General features: G+C 37.4%; 2 protein-coding genes across 3 annotated transcripts; one reads left to right on the forward strand and one right to left on the reverse strand.

Moving 5' to 3' along the window:
• The first annotated feature begins 467 nt into the window (after positions 1–467).
• tbpl1 (TBP-like 1) lies at positions 468–7,427 on the forward strand. 2 transcript variants are annotated; one of them, XM_028040599.1, is made up of 7 exons: positions 468–582; positions 2,738–2,953; positions 3,448–3,530; positions 4,206–4,269; positions 4,905–5,008; positions 5,331–5,425; positions 6,383–7,427. In XM_028040599.1, the coding sequence occupies exons 2-7, from the start codon at positions 2,819–2,821 to the stop codon at positions 6,463–6,465; spliced, it is 564 nt and encodes a 187-aa protein (XP_027896400.1). In that variant the 5' UTR covers positions 468–582; positions 2,738–2,818; the 3' UTR covers positions 6,466–7,427. The 2 variants fall into 2 exon arrangements, with proteins under 2 accessions (XP_027896400.1, XP_027896401.1); XM_028040600.1 differs by having other exon boundaries at positions 474–579.
• On the reverse strand, positions 7,093–17,678 carry slc2a12 (solute carrier family 2 member 12). Its single transcript, XM_028040598.1, has 6 exons — positions 17,526–17,678; positions 16,726–16,848; positions 11,018–12,313; positions 10,028–10,150; positions 8,435–8,567; positions 7,093–8,339 (listed from the first exon to the last, which is right to left on the reverse strand). Exons 2-6 carry the CDS (start codon positions 16,817–16,819, stop codon positions 8,246–8,248), a joined length of 1,740 nt encoding a protein of 579 aa, XP_027896399.1. The 5' UTR covers positions 16,820–16,848; positions 17,526–17,678; the 3' UTR covers positions 7,093–8,245.
• Between the last annotated feature and the right edge of the window lie 281 nt (positions 17,679–17,959).

Genomic DNA, 17,959 nt, shown 5'->3' on the forward strand with positions numbered 1-17,959 from the left:
ATAAAAATTATTATTGCTGAGGATATCAAACCAAATTTATCCCAAGAGCACAGCAAGACAGGTTTACAAATTTACCTGTTTTATATAAAAAATAAAAATAAAAAAAACCTATTTTGCGCCTAATTAAGACACATTCATTTCAAGTAGTTTACAAAGCAAACAAATCCAATTCAGATAGAATAAAAAGCACTGGTAATGTATCTCACACTTTTTTTTATGGAAAAGCGCAGCAAAGTTTTCAAATTGTATATTTTTTATGCATCTCGCAAAATATTTTTATTATATTTTTTATGCAGCCTCTAACTTTTCGGAACATTTGTATTTTGATGATTATATTTATTAAACACGCCAATTTTCAGAACGTTATAAAGAAAATTGAAAATTGTCATAAAAATATTGATTTTAGCTTTTATTTTATTTTTTTTTTAAAAAGCATTTGATTATTTTTATTTTGTAAATTCATCTCCGGAAGTGACGTCACAAACGACACCGGAAATTTCCTAGTTTATCTACATTTGTTTTCTTCTTTTTTACCATTGACTTTTTTGGAGCCTGTGTATCTGCAGCAGGGTGGCAAAGGAGGTAGATAAAATGACTATTTGTTGTATAAGTCTATGTCTTGTTCTTCACACGCAGATTTATCTTAAAATAGTTAAGCTAGCCTTCTTTGAGCACTTAGCCTGATAGCTGTGTTTCGTTGCTAACAACTTTTCATTCATTGCAGCCCGTGCACTCTTCTTTGTCGTAGCTTTGTTAACAACCACATTATCTGGTTGAGCTCTAGCAGTTAGATTTCACCAGCTCTACGTTTTAGCTCGTAAAATTCCAGCTATTGTATCAAGTTTTTGCATGTATTTAGACGAATATTCGCGGTGTTTTGTTCATACCTAGCAACCGATTTGTATCATGGCTAAACTGTTGATAACACAAAGCAGACTTAGCTATTTAGCCGTAGGTTTGTTATTATTTTCTTGGTTTTGCTTAAAAACTAGACAGTACATTGCCAGTATATAAAAAAATTGCATATTTGTGTAGTTATTAACTTGATATATTTTCTTGACATATTTTCGGTGTCTGAGTATTTAGGGTAGTATGAATACGTTTAGTTCATTTAATGTCCAGATAGGGTTGTAGCAGTTAAAATTTCACACTTTCCAAGACGCAAATTCTAATTTTTTTCAATTTATTTTGGGGTCATATTCGACCTCTAGGTGCAAATGTTTGTTTTGGTTTACTTTAAAAACTAATAAGCTTTCTGTGCTTGTTTTTTATATATATATATATAAAGCTTCATGTACTCAAGTCTCAGTAACAAAACAAAACATCAATGACTAGATGAACGAATGGATGCGTGTGTGTGTGTGTGTGTGTGTGTGTGTGTGTGTGTGTGTGTGTGTGTGTGATTAATGGGTGAAAATAAAAGTGTACTCGATGGATGGATGTGTAATGAGTAAATGGATGAGTGAATGAACAGAGGAATGCCTGATTAATGCTTGTTATGGGTAGATGAATATAAGTATTATTGATAGGTGGATTTGTGACATGTGATGATGGATGTATGGATTGGTAGATTATTGACAAAAAATTGTTTGATGTACAGTACAGACCAAAAGTTTGGACACACCACAACTACATCTCGTTGCTTGTACTTGTGACAGTGCAATGACAATAAAGTTGAATTCTATTCTATTCTAATTCAATGAGTTTCCTTTATTTTCATGACTATTGACATTGTAGATTCACACTGAAGGCATCAAAACTATGAATAACACATGTGGAAATATGCACTAAGCAAAAAAGTGTAAAATAACTGAAAATACCCCTTATATTCTAGTTTCTTCAAAGTAGCAACCTTTTGCTGTGATTACTGCTTTGCACACACTCTGCATTTTCTTGATGAGCTTCAAGAGGTCGTCACCTGAAATGGTTTTCACTTCATAGGTGTGCCCTGTCAGGTTAATAAGTGAGATTTTTTGCCTTATAAATAGTCATGAAAATAAAGAAAACCCATTGAATTAGAAAGGTGTGTCCAAACTTTTGGTCTGTACTGTATATGTGCTGAATAGATGGTAAGTGTTACAAATGGATGTGCATCAGAGATGAATGGGTAGATGTGAGAGAAGTAAGTGGATAAGTGATTGATGGGTGGATGATAATTTTGGATGCTGAAATATATTGCGGATAGATAGATGAGTATTATTGATTGATGGTTGTGTAATGGATACATAGATGGATGACTGAAGGGGTTGGACTGTTAGTTGGGTGTATTATTGATGAATGGAAAGAAGTGTGTCATGCGAGGCAGTTCATAATGCCATCTCTGTTGGTTAAACTCTTACAGCACAAATTTATCTCATGATTCATTTTGTTTTAGGAATTCAATGGAAAAAAAAGTTGATCAAAATACAGTGATAAAAGTGAGTAAAGACTAAATGCTGCAGAGTAAATTAATCAAAATACTACTTAATTGTGTGTGTAGTTATGTTTTATGTTTGACTTATTAGAAAATTATTGAGTTTGTTTCAGAGTGACATACATTAATGCTACCAACTTGTCCACCTCTTTCCCTTTACTCTCTTGTGAATGAGAAAAGCTCTGACAAATGTTGGCTTTAAATGCAGAATAGTTTTCTAATCGCTCTCATTAAGACAAATAATAAAGGTTCAATATGGAAGATGTGTTTTTTTTCCAGCTCAAGTGAAGGAGCTTTTCAGAAAACTTCTTCTTTTCTCTTTAGCCTCTTCTCCTCAACACTCCTTGACGTTATGGTGAGGAAAGAGTGAATAAAAAGCCACAGTGGTCTTCTGCACAGTTCTCCATGGATTCCAACAACGATGAAGCACTCGACATCATTGTTACAAATGTGGTGGCAACATTCAGGACCAGGTGTCACCTCAACTTGCGCAAGATTGCTTTAGAAGGAACCAATGTCATCTATAAGCCTGAAGTCGGGGTAAGTTAAACTTACGCCTTGTTTCCTTTGAGCCGTACAGTACGGGTCGGTGCAGTTCAATACGCTATTTCATTGTCTGTTGTCATTGCAAAAGTGATCCATATCACTGACCAATACTACTGCATTCCTGTTGCACCTTCTGTTGTAGGTCTATAGAACAAGAGTTCGGTACATTTAGAGTGGAGCAACTGGCGTCACACAATGAAGTCCACTGAATTACATTACTGTTTGTGAAAAGCATGAGACATACTTGTGCCTCAAGTTTGTCGTCTCACTTTTATGACACAACGCTGTGCGTTTGGGTTTAACAAACACCTTCCCTCTTTTGAATATGCAGGACCATAATTTAGCGTATCAAACCGCACCAACCCGTGCCATTCTGCTCAGTGGAAACGAGGCATTAGGACCTAGAGGAAACATATCTTCCAAGTTAGAAAGGATTGGAAAATGCACCATTCTGGATCATTGAATCTTTGTCATATCTTTGTTTTCAGAAAGTGCTGATGAAACTCCGTAAACCAAAGATAACCGCTTCAATTTGGTCCTCAGGGAAGATAATCTGCACTGGAGCAACAAGGTGAGCAGTCTTGGTATATATAAAAAAAAAATCTTACACAGGTTATAGATTGTTGTGTTCAGAATTGAATTATTTTGTGTATTTATGTATTATGCAAAATAAATTGCACTGGTTTGTTTTGTAGAATGTCTTTACATATCATTGGCTGTGACATGGCTTTAAATAAGGTGCTCACCTCAGGTGACACTTTGTGTTGTAGACACAGAGTTTGACAGAACTTCAGAAAGGGTGCAGAACTATTGCTAAAGCAAAAAGAAAATACACAAAGAATCAATTTTGTAACTATTTGTTGGTCTGTTTCCAGTATCAACATACAGGTTAGCCACAATTGCCACTATTTTACCCACAAAATGATCAAGTGTTGCTTCTCTGTTGTAAATAAAATAAATTAAATCATGTTACTTTTTTGTGAGTGTATAAATACTGTAATATTTGTTGAGTTTTAATATGGTGAGAATTTCATACTGGCCCATGCCTAATTTTTATCAGGTGTAACTGTACTTTACATCCAGAGTCAAGTGTTTCCTTATCCTTAGTTAGTATCTTAATAATTTCTTGTGTCAGCATTGGAAAGCTGATAAAAATGTACCGGTAGTTCTTTCAAAGTGCTGTACAGAAATGCTGCTTTGTGTTTTATGCATCCTAAAAACTCATAATCTCTGCTTTCTAATTCAGTGAGGAAGAGGCAAAGTTGGGCGCTCGGAGGTTAGCTCGCTGTCTGCAGAAACTGGGCTTTAAGGTGAGAACCGTCACACACAGAACCCGCCTTTTGTTACACACACAAAGCGAAGCTTTTTATAGAAGTCATGCTAATTAGTAATGAGAGGATGATAGCTTTGCTTTCCAACTGTCTTATTAAGCTTTTAAATGTAATATTCTGCTGATGCTGAGCCGGTTATCAGACAGCATATGCAAGTTTGTGGTTTGTATTTTCCATTACTTGCCCTATCATCACTGCTTTAGTCAATTTGAGAGTGCATTTGCCCTCTCTCAGGAAACAAAGCACTTAACAGAAATCGGAATAAACACATGCATCATCTGACTGAGGAATATCATGATGAATTGTCTTTTTACTCATCATTTCCGTCAAACATGTTATGTGTCATACTGAATGTAACAACAACTCAGAAAACAAGTTCTTGTCTAGCCGTTGATTCAGCTTTATATGACCGGGAATGAGTTTTACTCTACAGCACAAATACTTGTCCATAAAATGTCCACACCTTCATTATTATTACAGATCTTTTGATTGCCAAGTTTTGTATAGTTACATTTGGTTTGGCATTTGTTCTAACTTATTACTATACATGACAATTGTGTACCTGACATTTCATTTTCTTCTGTAAATGCATTCATATGTGCTTGTCGGTGCAGGTGAGGTTTTCGGCGTTCAGAGTTGTGAACGTGCTCGCTGTGTGCTCCATGCCGTTTGCAGTGCATCTTGTAGACTTCACAAAGAACAACCGACCCATTGCCAGGTAACACACTAATGTGCTCCACATCCACTGTTATGAGGCCACCATCGTTATGTAGGTAGACCATACAAATTAAATATTGTCTGCAGAGTTAGACTCTACAGTTCAGTCTAAAATCTCCCAGATTTAATCCACCAGATTAAAATGCTGCCTCTAAGCAAAATGAATAATGATTTGGTCCTTTTTGATAATAAATTAGTTTGTTTGGATTTTTTTAAAATGCCTGTTGGCAAATGATGCCCTCTAGTGGCTGCATTTTGAACTACAAAGTACATCAACGCTTCCAATTTCTAATGTGTGATAAAAGTTTATTTCTGTTTGCCAGTTATGAACCTGAACTCCATCCTGCTGCTACTTATCGAATCAAAAATCTGAAGGCTACTGTCCAAGTGTTTTCTACTGGCAGCCTCACAGTGACAGGTATGTTACTCTCACATGACCACACACACCTACCTTCTTTGCCCTCCTTTATCTACAGCTAGAGGGCATACAAGCTTAAGGAATTGAGGTTGTGTTGTTGTGTGACACTTTTACAGCCTGTTAACAGACGTTTCTGAATACATTTTTAATATATTTAATATACTGTATTGATATACAAGTTGCTATATTGAGTCCTCCGCACTGACAGTAATTTCAGGTATCTCAATAAATTAGAATATTATTGAAAACTTGATTTATTTGAGGAATTACACAGGAAAGTCAAAGTAATTTATGGATTCATTACACTCAGTGATATATTTCATTCTTTAATTTAAATTTCTATATTGAGGGTCAAACTGTACAATGTCCTTGCCTAACAAGCTGACTGTTCAGAGTGCTGCATGTGCTGTCAAACTCCTCTTTTCAGATTAAAGTCAATTCTGCATTTTATTAGGAAAATTAAGTTTTCAGAGTCTGGAGGAAGAGTAGAGCTGTAGCTTAAGGTCCAGTGATGATTGAGGGTGTCGCGTCAGCCGGTTCCTTTTGGTCCACTGTGTCCACAGTATAGTGGACCGCCAAATAAGCTCTTTAGAAATGCTGATTTCAATTCTGCCAGGGCTTGGCAGCTGCTAATATGGCCTTACCCATAACTAATAATAATGAAATGTCAAATCCCTCAATCAGAAGGGATATTTAATTGAGCATATCTCCGTTCTGACCTAAACGATCTATCGCTTATTAAAAGGAAGATTAGATCACTTGGCTAATATTTCTATATTAAAACATATTTTTTTATGTAATATTTACATTTTCTGAGGAGCAATTGTTTTTCCTCATCAGCTTCAATCCATAATTATCAAAATAAACTCTAAACCTTTGTCTTTCATGTTTGTATAATTATTACTCTCTGAACATGCTTCAGTGCTGTCACACATTCCTGACTCCCCTCATATTTAGGACCAAATGTGCAGAGCGTGGCCTCAGCAGTGGAGTACATCTACCCACTACTGTATGAGTGTCAGAAACCCCGCTGCAAATAAAGCAAAAGAGAACAGAGGGGATCCATGGGAGAGCAGGAGAATCATCAGGAAGCACTTTATCCTTGGATAGATGTTGCAACAGCAAGAAATGTCGAAACCACCCGACTGATTGGACTTGGATGTTAGAATCCTATTTATTGGAGTTGGATGAAGATCGTTGCTTTGGGTGTCTTTTTTCCATGGGCACAGAAAAACGCTCAACGGTGTTGATCATTGCAAAGTTGTCGTTTTCAGCCCCATATATAGCAAGTCCTCCTTTTGTGTTTTCTTGCTAAGAATCTCCGTCCATTTGTAGACGGAGATGAGATGTCCACCCCATGCTGTAACATTTTTTTAAGCTAATGGATTCAAACAACAATTAGGAATGTAAACAAAATGCATCCTTCTTCATGTTGATTTTTCTTGTAATGTTGTTTGGTTCTCTGCCCTTTGTTCAAAAATGAACAGGCATTACTTTGTGTCCTTTCCTCACAATTTCACTCTCCTGCTAAACTTGTATATATTTATTCTCATATGTTGATAGTGTACTAGCGTAAACTATCTCTTACATGTTTTTAAATGTGAATTTTACTGCAGGTTTTCACAATGCTCGAGTGCTCAGAAATTGATTCGGTTTTTCTTGGTTTATTAAAATTCATAGCCATCATTTTATTATTCAGGAATAAAGAAGTCAGTTGAAATGAAACAGTACATAACTGATAACGTCAGCAGCCAGGCTGTGGACAAATGTTTGGCAGCAGTAGTAGCACTTGTCGAGAAGATTTACTCCATTCACAAGTTTTTACAGTGAAATACGTAAAGGCAGCACTGAAGCAGCATTTTTAAAAAAACCCAGATAGAAAGCAGTATTTTCCTGGTTGTATAACATCTGAATGCTTTACGTTTTGCATCACTGAGGCATCATTTATATTGTATGTATGCATCTCCTACTAAGATGTTGAAATAAAACTTGCTTTTATGTGTGATTGAGTACTTTCTGAACAAGTGGCGAGTAAAAAATTGTGACACTTAAACTTTTGTATTCTGTATAAAAATTAAAAGGCTATTAAACAACTGCTGTTTTTTTCCTTTGATAACTGGTTTCAAATTAGATAGTTTAGTGTATTCTGTGATTGTGTATTCTAACTAAATGTGGAGAGCTACAGTTTTTTGTTCTCCAAAAACTATTCTACAGAGTTCCCAGTAAGAGCAGGAGAATTGTTTAATTTGACTTTAGAAATATTAGTGTTCTTATTAAAATAAAAAATTGTTCTAAAGAGGTTCTACACAAAAGAGTTACCCACCAGACTCATAATACTAGTAGTTGTAGATGTTAACCTAGCATTACCTCACAGCCAAAAAAAATCAAATTTGTGGTACCATAATAAAAGAAGAATGTATTGCTCTACTGTTAAAACTGGCAGGACTGGTTTGAAGCTCCAAACCAGTAAATACAGAGGTTTAATACTACAAGCAGCACACATTTTAAACACAAATGGGCACATTTGTCTAAATAGAAGTAAAGTATAACCATTCTGTTTTTTCCTCACATTTTGGCAAAAAAATATAAATGAAAAATAGAAAAAAGTTGAAGTGAAAAATTTGCATTTTCCCCACTTTTTGGTATCTTTCCATTTCTGATCTGATCATGGCAAAAGTCAAATAACTGCATTTCATAACGTGGGCTAGCTAACACTGCAGAAATAAACAGATGGGACTAAGATCTGTTCTATATGTTCAAGGCATTGTTTTGTTTTTTGATCATGTCTCAGGTTACAGTTGGGGGGGGGAAAAAATGGTGTTAGATTTTTGCGGGACCCTCTGTAGACGGGCTCCTCCTGATCAGGGTCTCCTGAGGCTGCGCCTGTCTGAAAAGGTTTACCTCAAAGTTTTTCCTGGTAATTCAGAGAAAGCAGAAACAGAAAACAAGGGGTTTACTTTTAGCTTACAAATAAACGTTTTAGAGGACATGAGCGTGTTTGTCACTTACTTGCTTGCCAACTCTTTTGATATCTCCTCCAGTGTCCGGCCTTTGGTCTGAGGAACGCAAAGGATGACGAACACCAGCAGGACAAAACTCATACCGGAGTATAGAAACATTACATTGGGAACGCCAATCTTTTCTGGAGAAAAAAAGATATAAGACATGCACTTTATTCACTTAGAATATAATAGGACAATTATATATGGTATAATCTATAAAATTACGAGTGTTGTCAATCAGGTAATCATAAAGTAAGCCACATTGCAGAAAGGCCAGATCAGATAAAATAAATTTTATTTATTGTGAGGAATAAATTAGAACATCTGCATGTTTATTCCCACTTAAAATGGCTTAAATCAACTGCAGGTGTATCATACTGGTGTAATACTTAGAACATCGATACCAGACATGTTGAAGGAGGTTTGCCCGGTTTGTAGTCCAACTAGTGAGATTGAAGAAGCTTAGTAGTCTAGTAAATGATTTAAAAACGCCTCAAAGAGTTTGAACTCAACAAATCCAATGAATGGAAATGGCATTCGAAGCAATGGCCAACATGCCCTTAAGATGCAAAAAGAAGTCACCAAAACCTTAATATGTCACCACAGGTTTGCTTTCCCCTCTACTGATATGAAATGCAAACGATGAGATATTAATTTTTAAATGGCGTCTGCAAATTCGTCTGCAAGCTGAATGAGACAAGAAGCTCATTGAGTAGAAAACACCGGATCATATTTTAGTAGTATTAGCAACACCGAAGAGCTCATTTTTGCCATAACGGCCAGCAGAGGTGATTTGTGACGTCCACAGTGTATTTGCTGTAGTTGCTTTGGCTCAAAGCCTGTCTGTATTAACACTAGAAGCAAACTGAACAAGAAATTATTTGGAAGCAAACTGAGACCACTTCAGAAAGTGTCTTGGTCCATTTGTTTGATCCGCACCAGGGTTCCCTTGAGTGTATTCACACCTGCACAAAATGTTCAGACCAACTGGGGAAACAAACCAGAGTTTGTTTCCCCAGTTGAAAACAAACTCTTGTTTGGTTTGTTTAAAGCGGACCAAATGTGTCAGGTGTGAATACACCCTTAAAATGGGCTGCAAAGAGCACCTCAAAATCTCACAGCTGAAAGTGAGAAGTGGGGCAAACTTTCCTCAGACTGGTCTCATAGTCTGGTAGATGGATACAAAGAAGATTGTAGTAAAGTTATTTCAACCAAAGGGGGATAACATTATCTCCTAAGTCTAGAGTGTCCTAACTTTTTCCTTAATTGAAAAATCAATGTCCCTGGTATATTTTTTGTTTAATAGAACAAGGTTAACAAGGTTATTAGAGGTAGCTAATATAAGGGTTAGAATGGAGCAGTCTGATTTGAAATCAGGGATTTTGCAGCTCTTGCATGAAATAATAAATTTTTCCCCTTCCCTAAGGCAAAGGTCCAAAATTAAAGTTGTGTTGTGTGTAAATCAATTGTTTGCTAGTGATTACTGTGCAGGCAAGTTGTTTGCATAACCAGTGGTCATCTGTTTGTCTAGCTGTATGGTTACTAATGAAATTTACGCAACCTAAGCATTACAGAGCTCCACAGTCACTAACATACAAACCTGTGATGGTGAGAAAAGTCATGGAAATGAGCAGGTTTGTGGCCCAGTTCACTGCCGACACGACCGACACAGCCCTGCCTCTGACTCCCATGGGAAAGATCTCACTGAGAACCACGTAGACCACTGAGAAGGGGACCAAAGGAAGACACATTTTTTAAAAAAAGGATAATTGGTGGAAACGTCATAGTCAGGGTTCATGTTGCCTTATCTGGGGAGCTCTGTTGCTATGTATTACCTAATTTACCTAATCCTAATTACTGTTCAACTGTAACTCTTGTACTTTGCTCTCTGTTGTGTAATGTGCTAATTTACAGCTGTCTTTAAACACATAAAGATCATTTATTGGGACGAGAAAACCAAGGGAAAACTCAGCCTGTTCAGCATTTATCAGCCAGTAATAAAATAAATAATAAAGCACAGTGTGTGCAAAAGTATTCACACCCCTTGGACCTTTCTGTATTTTGTCACGCTACAACCGCAGTCTTTAATTGTACTGATGTTTCTGAACTTTCTAGTTTAATGCAAAATATATGAGATGTAAAGCTAAAACTATGGTGGTGCCAGTGTCATTCTGTGGGATTGTAAAACGTTATGTTCGCATCGCACTAAACACGTACCCAATGACAAACATGTTAGAGTTATGCCATAAAGACCTTTGGTAATTCTACAAAGTATTCATTTGATGGGGATGGAGGCAAATGCACACTTTTCAGATATTTGCTTGAGCAAATATTGAACATGTACTACTTTGTGTCTGTCTATGAGATAAAATACATAATAGTACATTAAAGATAGAGGTGGCCAAATGACAAATTGCAATAAAAATCTAAAAATGCATAATTTATGCATACATTTGAAAGCCTTGGTTTATGGATGGTGATACTGAATAAGCCTGGAAGTATCAACAAAGATTAACGTAATATTTCAGTGACTATGTTTTCATGCTTTGTAGAGGATAATGGGAAAAAAAAACAATGAACAGATACTTACTGGGTCCGAGGCTAATCGAGAAGGCAGCCACATAGACCAGCAGGCTTATCAAAGATGCCCACTTTAATGAAGAAGACAGTTCTACATGAGTTTTTTCGGGATCCAAGCCCCAAGACCTGTCAGTCTCGGTGTCAGTCCTTTGTGCTTCCTCAGCGCTCCAGTGGCTGGGGAGCTGAGTGGAAAAAATCTCACTGCTGTCCAGTTCTACTGAGGTTCCGTTTAAATCCCAAGGTAAATTTGTATGGTTTACTAAAGTCTGACTTTTACACAGGCTTGTTAGGTGAGTGTGGCTTTGCAGAGTCAGAGTACCAAGTGTAGCCAGAGACGTTCCCATTGCGACCGCACCCACACACAAGAAAAGCTTGGTTCCCACGCGGTCAACCAGCAGCACGGCGGGGATTGTGCCGACTACCTTGACCACTCCAAACCCCGTGGAGGCCAAGGTAGCAGCAGCGTCGCTGTCGAAGCCGACACTACGGAGGAGAGGCGAGGCGTAGGAAAGGATGTTGGGCTGCCCGGTGGCCTGCTGGAGGAACACTAAGGCCATGCCCGTAGCCAACCGCGACCGTAGGTTTGCCTTAGAACTGAACAGCTCCCAGAAACTGTATTCGGATTCTTCCTTCAGTCCAACCTGGATCTCTCTCAGCTCATCTGCCACATGTTTCTTAGCTCCACCTCTCATCCTCGCCAGCACCACTCTCGCCTGCTCCACTTTGCCCTGAGTCACAAGGAAGCGAGGACTAGGAGGGAGGAAGAGTAGTGCACCCATCTGGAGCAGTGCAGGAGGAATCACAAGTCCAAATGTGTAAGCCCAGCCGTGCGGTGTAGTAGTGAAGGCGTAGCTACAGCTGAAGCCCAGCATCACCCCTACAACCAGCATCAGCTCGTACAGGGTGACCAGCAGACCCCTCCGCTCCCTCGGTGAGATCTCTGCAATGTACAGACACGCTGCGGTTCCTGACAAAGACGTCCCCATTCCGACTACCAGACGGCCCAGCGTGAGAGCTGCAAGAGAAGTCAAAGCAACGAGCACAATGGTTCCTCCAACCACCAGGGCGGCACTCAGGAGCAGAGAGCAGCGGCGGCCGTAGCGATCCAGAATGGGGCCCCCCACCAGGCAGATGAGGAGAGCTCCGAGCAGCTGGGAGCTTACCAGAAGTTCTTGTTCTCTGCAGGAGAGAGCGAATACGCTCCGCAGCTGCAGCAGGACCCCAGAGGTCAGGCCCATTTCATAGCCCAGCATTAAGCCGCTCAGTGAGGCGGACACAGCAGCGAGCACCACCAGCCAGCTGCAGCCTGAAGGAAGAAACGGAGAAAAAAGAGGAATTGTTAGAGAGATCGGACAGCAGGGTTTACGAAAATACTGGTCTCTTATTCCTGGTCCCAGTATTTTGAGGACCTAAGTTGCAATATTTTCCATGTGCTGATCTTGCAAGAACTGCTGCTTGAATGGAAACAAAGAAACTTCTACTTATCAAAGTGCAGTTTTGATTACAGAGATTACAATTTCATGTTGGAAAACGATGATAATAAAGAAACAGCTGTCCCTGTTATTTGGTAGTTTAGCTTTGAAAAACTTGACATGTTTTGAGTCATTTAGAAATTTCTCACACATTTGTCTAAACTAATTCTACAAACATGGTCTGAACAGTATGGTCAGATAGATGAAGAGTGTCTGAAAAAAATATTTTTTCAAGTTTTTCCACAGTTTAAAAATTGGATTTAGGTCTGAACTTTGACTAAGCCATTTAAACACATAAGTGCTGCTTCGATGTCATTCATAGCTTTCTAGCTCTGGTTGAATGTTTAGGGTAATTTTTCTGCTGGAAGGTGAACCTCCACTACAGCGTCATGCCATTTGCAGCTTTTAACAGTTTTTTTTGTTTGTTTGGTTTTTTTTTACCCGAGCAGTCCAGAGCTCCATCTATCTTCTTCTACTATGACCAGCTCCTCCTGTCCTGCTAAAGAAAAGAAATCCCCACGGCATGATGCAGTCACCACTCTGTTTCACTGTAATCATATTGTGCTAGATATGTGGAGTTGTTGCCACACAGGCAACAACTTTACTCATCCTCCCAGACTGCCTCCTCCACATGTTTGTTATCTCTAGTTTGAGCCGTATCAAAATGCAAATCAAGCTTTCAACAAACGCTATCTTCTTGCCAAAATTTGAAAATGTTTCTTCCTCCACCACAGATGTAGCTGTTATTTTACATTGGTGTATCACATTAAAACCCAATAAAAAAAATTAAAAAACATTGAAAACTATAAAAGAACTCAATCAATATAAATCCTTTCACAATTCACAAAAATCTATAACAATTATGGCATTTACTGGGAGTTAACTGTCAGAGGAAAACACAATCTGACATCGTCATATTAAGGTACTCAATTTTGAACTCCTCTGAGACCGTTTTTATCAGTCAACAGTTTCTTACTCATAAAGTCTGACTGTATCCGATATTACCTGATTGAACTGGTCTATGTGTAATCAGATCAGAAACTGAAAGCATTCATTGAACTTTATTTGAACAGAAATGGATGTGAATCGAACTCATTTGCTTTTCAGGATATCATACGGAGATGATTTGTTGCAATGTGACTGTGATGAAACCACATTTTGCTGTTCAAGTCTTTCTTTAAACAAAGAAGCTTTCTTTGCTTTAGATCTCCACACACCATATCGCCTTAACTCTGCTGACTTTGTGGAAATACAGGTCGGAGGTTCACAGGAGAAATGATAACGCAATCTTCTGAGCAGCTGTGTGTGTGTACCTAATGCACAAGCGGGATCATTGTCGTGAGACTAGAAAGATGTGGAAGCTGCAAAGACGACAAAGCTTCCAGCTTCCAGTGATCTGCAGTATTATTTCACCCTTAAGGTGCCTAAAATCTGCAACGTTAATTCATATTTTAAGGCACAGTCACACTGAAGTTTGTTTGGAAAATCCTAACTTTAATTTGAGTATGTTTAATCAAGAAATGTTCATATTGGTGCATCCCTTTAGTAATGTTACTATTATTTGATTTTTGGCTACTCAAATAGCCAGAAATTGAGTTACTTCACTGAATAAAAAACTAAATGTATAAGACACAGAAACACACTTACACTTTGCATTAAAGTGAGACTCCTGGCTTGTACACAAGATCCATTGTTGTTATTTTCTACATACTAAGTAGTATATACTGTGACTAAAAGACTTTGCGCTGTTCTCACATACTTTACTAAAGCAGCTATATGTTTCAGAAGCTTCATGTTTTAAAGTAGACTTTGCAGTGTTTAATGTTTTTGTTATTATTATTGAAATTTAACTGTATATATGCACATAATCCTGTATTGTAGATCTGACTACATAATCTTGTACCAATGAAATCTAATGATATGTTTAAACAGTTAGTCAGTACTTGAGCAGCCTTTATATCAAATTACGTCTTAAGTAAGATGTAATAGCTAATAAAAAAGTCTAAAAATACATCTAATGTTGAGGTTTTGTTGATTCATATAAGTCCGATTAGTTAATATTTAAAAATCTTAGGTATAAAATGTTTGTACTGATCCACCAAAGGCCAAAGTGAGAAAAAAAGTCAAACGACTTTTGGCATCAACATAAATCAGCATTTTTGGAGGAACTCACCACAGACAATTTGCACATGCAGCTAATACTTTGTCTTTCATTCAGTCATCACTATTTGCAAACTCACACCATTTATACGTTAATTTAAACGAGAACATCTACTGCATTACCTGTTTGGTTTGCTATGTACGTGGATGAGCAGGGTATTGGGATTGGGGTGGAGGAGAAGGTCGTTACATGAAAAGAAACTGGATAGGAGTGAAGTATTGACACCTCTTGATTTTTTGCATACTTAGGTTAACCACAATCTTGTATTTTATAGTCATTTTAAACGTTAGACACATAAAATGAAGTAACTTTGAAGTGGAAGAAAACACTTCACAGGTTCTGTATTTTTTGGTCTTTTCTCTGATAGACAAAAAAAATCACCTGAATCTAAACAACTGCAGTAAGAGGTGTTCTAATTAGTCACTAGTCACTCATTTAATCTTGGAATATGGCTAGTAAGGCCACTGAAGTTCATTGCAGAACATTCATGATCAAACGACACATTGAAGACTAAAGAACATACCAAGTAGGCTAGCAGTAAAGTTGTTGTGAGGTTTAAAGTTGGGTTAGGTTATAAACCATCATCCCAAACTTTGGGCTTTTCATAGAGTCCTGTTCATCTTTTGAACATGGACAGCATGGCTGTGCACCTCAAAAATATCTTCAGTAAAACAACACTAATCAGTTAAGTGGTAAGGAGGTCAATGGTGATCTGCAAAGATTCACAGATCCCATAAGAAAATCTGTCAAAAAGACCATTTTTAAAGTTGCATCCTTAAATTTGGCCTGTGGAAAAATGGCAAGAAGATCTCCTGTTTTGGAGTTGAAAATATCTGGAAAGAGGAAGTTCTGGTCAGATGAGGCCAAATAAAACTTTTTAATCTATTTCGAAACACAGGGAGTGGTGGAAATCTAACATTGGACTTCACTCTGGACATACCAACCCCACAATGAAACATGGTGGTGGCAGCGTCATACTGTGGATTTTTTATTTTATTTTTTTTTCCAACAGGCACAGATAAGCTAGTCAGAGCTAATGGGAGTGCAGAATAAAATAAATACAATCTAGAAGAAGAAACATTTTAAATATTTTTTTTTTCTTTTTTTAGATTAAGTTACATTTTTGTGTAACTTCATCATTTCAGACAGGCTCTTCTTCTCCCGGTACGAAAGCAGTTTGTAACTTGTTGACAAGATGTCACACTAACTTTGTGGCTGACTGGACACTAGGGCAGACTAGGGGATATGGATTTGGTTTTACACTCCTCCTTCTGTTTGGACTGTCATATAAAATTCAACAAAAAAAAAAAAAAATGAATAAAAAGCATTCTGATTGTAGCGTGAAAAAGATTAAGGGAAATTAATACTATTTTAAGGCAGTGTATCTGAACTCTTTTTTATTTTGCTTTTGGCACACTTAAACTTTAATTCTCATTTTAACCAGTTTTATATTACGCAAATGTGTTTATGAAGGCTCATTAATCATCTTAATCTTAGTGGATTAAGATGATTGGCAGCAGAACAGTAGTACACCACTGCACTAACAGGTGCACCCACTGCAATAATTCAGGATTAATTCTCCACCATAAAACCTTTTGAGACAGTCTGTTATGCAATAAGTTTTAAACTATTTTGATAATAGTTCTCACAATTATTTTAAGTTCCTCCAAAGTTTTATTTGCACATCAGTTTCCTTTCTACTATTTTTTTTCCAACCAACGGCTCATAAATATGTAGCATACCATAAATAATGAATATTAATGCCTTAAAACGTTTGTACAGATAACAGTATACAAAATGACCACAGTTAGGGATTTCCACTGATTATATCTGCCGTTTTTGTTGATAGAGCTAAATTGTATAATGTCATGTATAAGTAATAGAACAAGAATGAGTAGAAAGCACCACTTTATCATTAGATCCTCGTTAGATTACTGCTGCAAAGCTGGATGTTTGTGCCAAATCTGATCCCTTCAAGATATTTTGAGATATCAGCTAAATTATAATTCATTCATTTATTGGACAATAAAAATATATATTATTTTAAATACTTAATACCTGATTAGTGTGTGTGTGTGTGTTTACCTGGTCCTTTGGGTGGGGTCAGCCTCTGGGTTTCAGAAGCATGATCGACTGGTAGGTGAGTGGGGGTCTTCTTGCTCTCATTGTTGGGGTCCATTATCAACGAAGAGGTAAAGATGTCTAGGCCTAAATTACATAATTAACATTAATTTTGCCAAAAAACAAGCAAAAGAACAGACCTTTAAATTGGGCGACATCAGACCGTAATAGTGTCTTGTTAAGAGAAGTGTGAAAAAAACATTAATACACAAATGTGACGTAAATTCTGCAACAATTGAACAGAAATCTGATCAAGACAAGTAAACAGATATCACAGTTGATGCTAGTTCCTCACGTGAATTCTGTCAATACAGCGTAAGCATGCTGATCGATACAAAAGAACAATAAACTATTACCGTCTGCTTTCTAGTGTAAGTCATACATCACCCTTTTTTTGATAGTAAATATGTATGTAAATATATGTAGATGTACAGTATGTACAGCCGTTTATAAACGGCTTTACTATCTAACTATTTCTGATTAAAAAAAAGGCTGAGGTTAATTATTTCAACGACCAGTGCAGACGTAAGTTTTTGGACCCTCTACCTAACCTAATCTAACCGCCAATAAACCAGAGTTAAGTTTTTGTAACTGAGGCTGACCCTCCTTCTTATAATGCAAACCTATTAACTAACTCTCAAATTTAAAAAAAAATAGGCACATGTAAGATTTGGCTCCAGGACAGTATGTCTAAGTTAAACTTGAAAAGTGGAAGAAAGAAGTGTTTCAGTGTGTGACAGCAATTCAGCGTGACAGTGTCCTACCTAAAAGTCCCAGCTGTCAAAACTGCGGTGGGTTTAAACTCGCGTCGGTCGGGCCATTGGTGTTTTTTTCTTCCGTCCTCCTCACCCGGCTGAGTTCTGCAAACTCCTGTAGAGCTCGTGTCAGAGCACGCGTTCATTCTTGTTATGGTGAAGCATTTTCTTAACCCCGCCCCTTTACGTCTTTGCCAACCAATAGGAAGAGTCGATTTGGCCTCAAGATTTCCCAATGTGGAATACTATTGGTCGGAGCGTATCTAAGCGCTAACAACGTTCATAGGAAATTAATTTTGTAAGAAAATAAATGATCAATCAGCTTCTCAGCAAAAGAGAAATTGATACATTAACTTGATCTCGTTGTGCAACCTATTGTAACAGATGCTTTTTTAAAATTTATATATATAACCACTATATGAATACACCTGTATCAATACTGC

The sequence above is a fragment of the Xiphophorus couchianus genome, chromosome 15, assembly GCF_001444195.1.
Source record: "Xiphophorus couchianus chromosome 15, X_couchianus-1.0, whole genome shotgun sequence".
NCBI classification, from domain to species: Eukaryota; Metazoa; Chordata; class Actinopteri; order Cyprinodontiformes; family Poeciliidae; genus Xiphophorus; species Xiphophorus couchianus.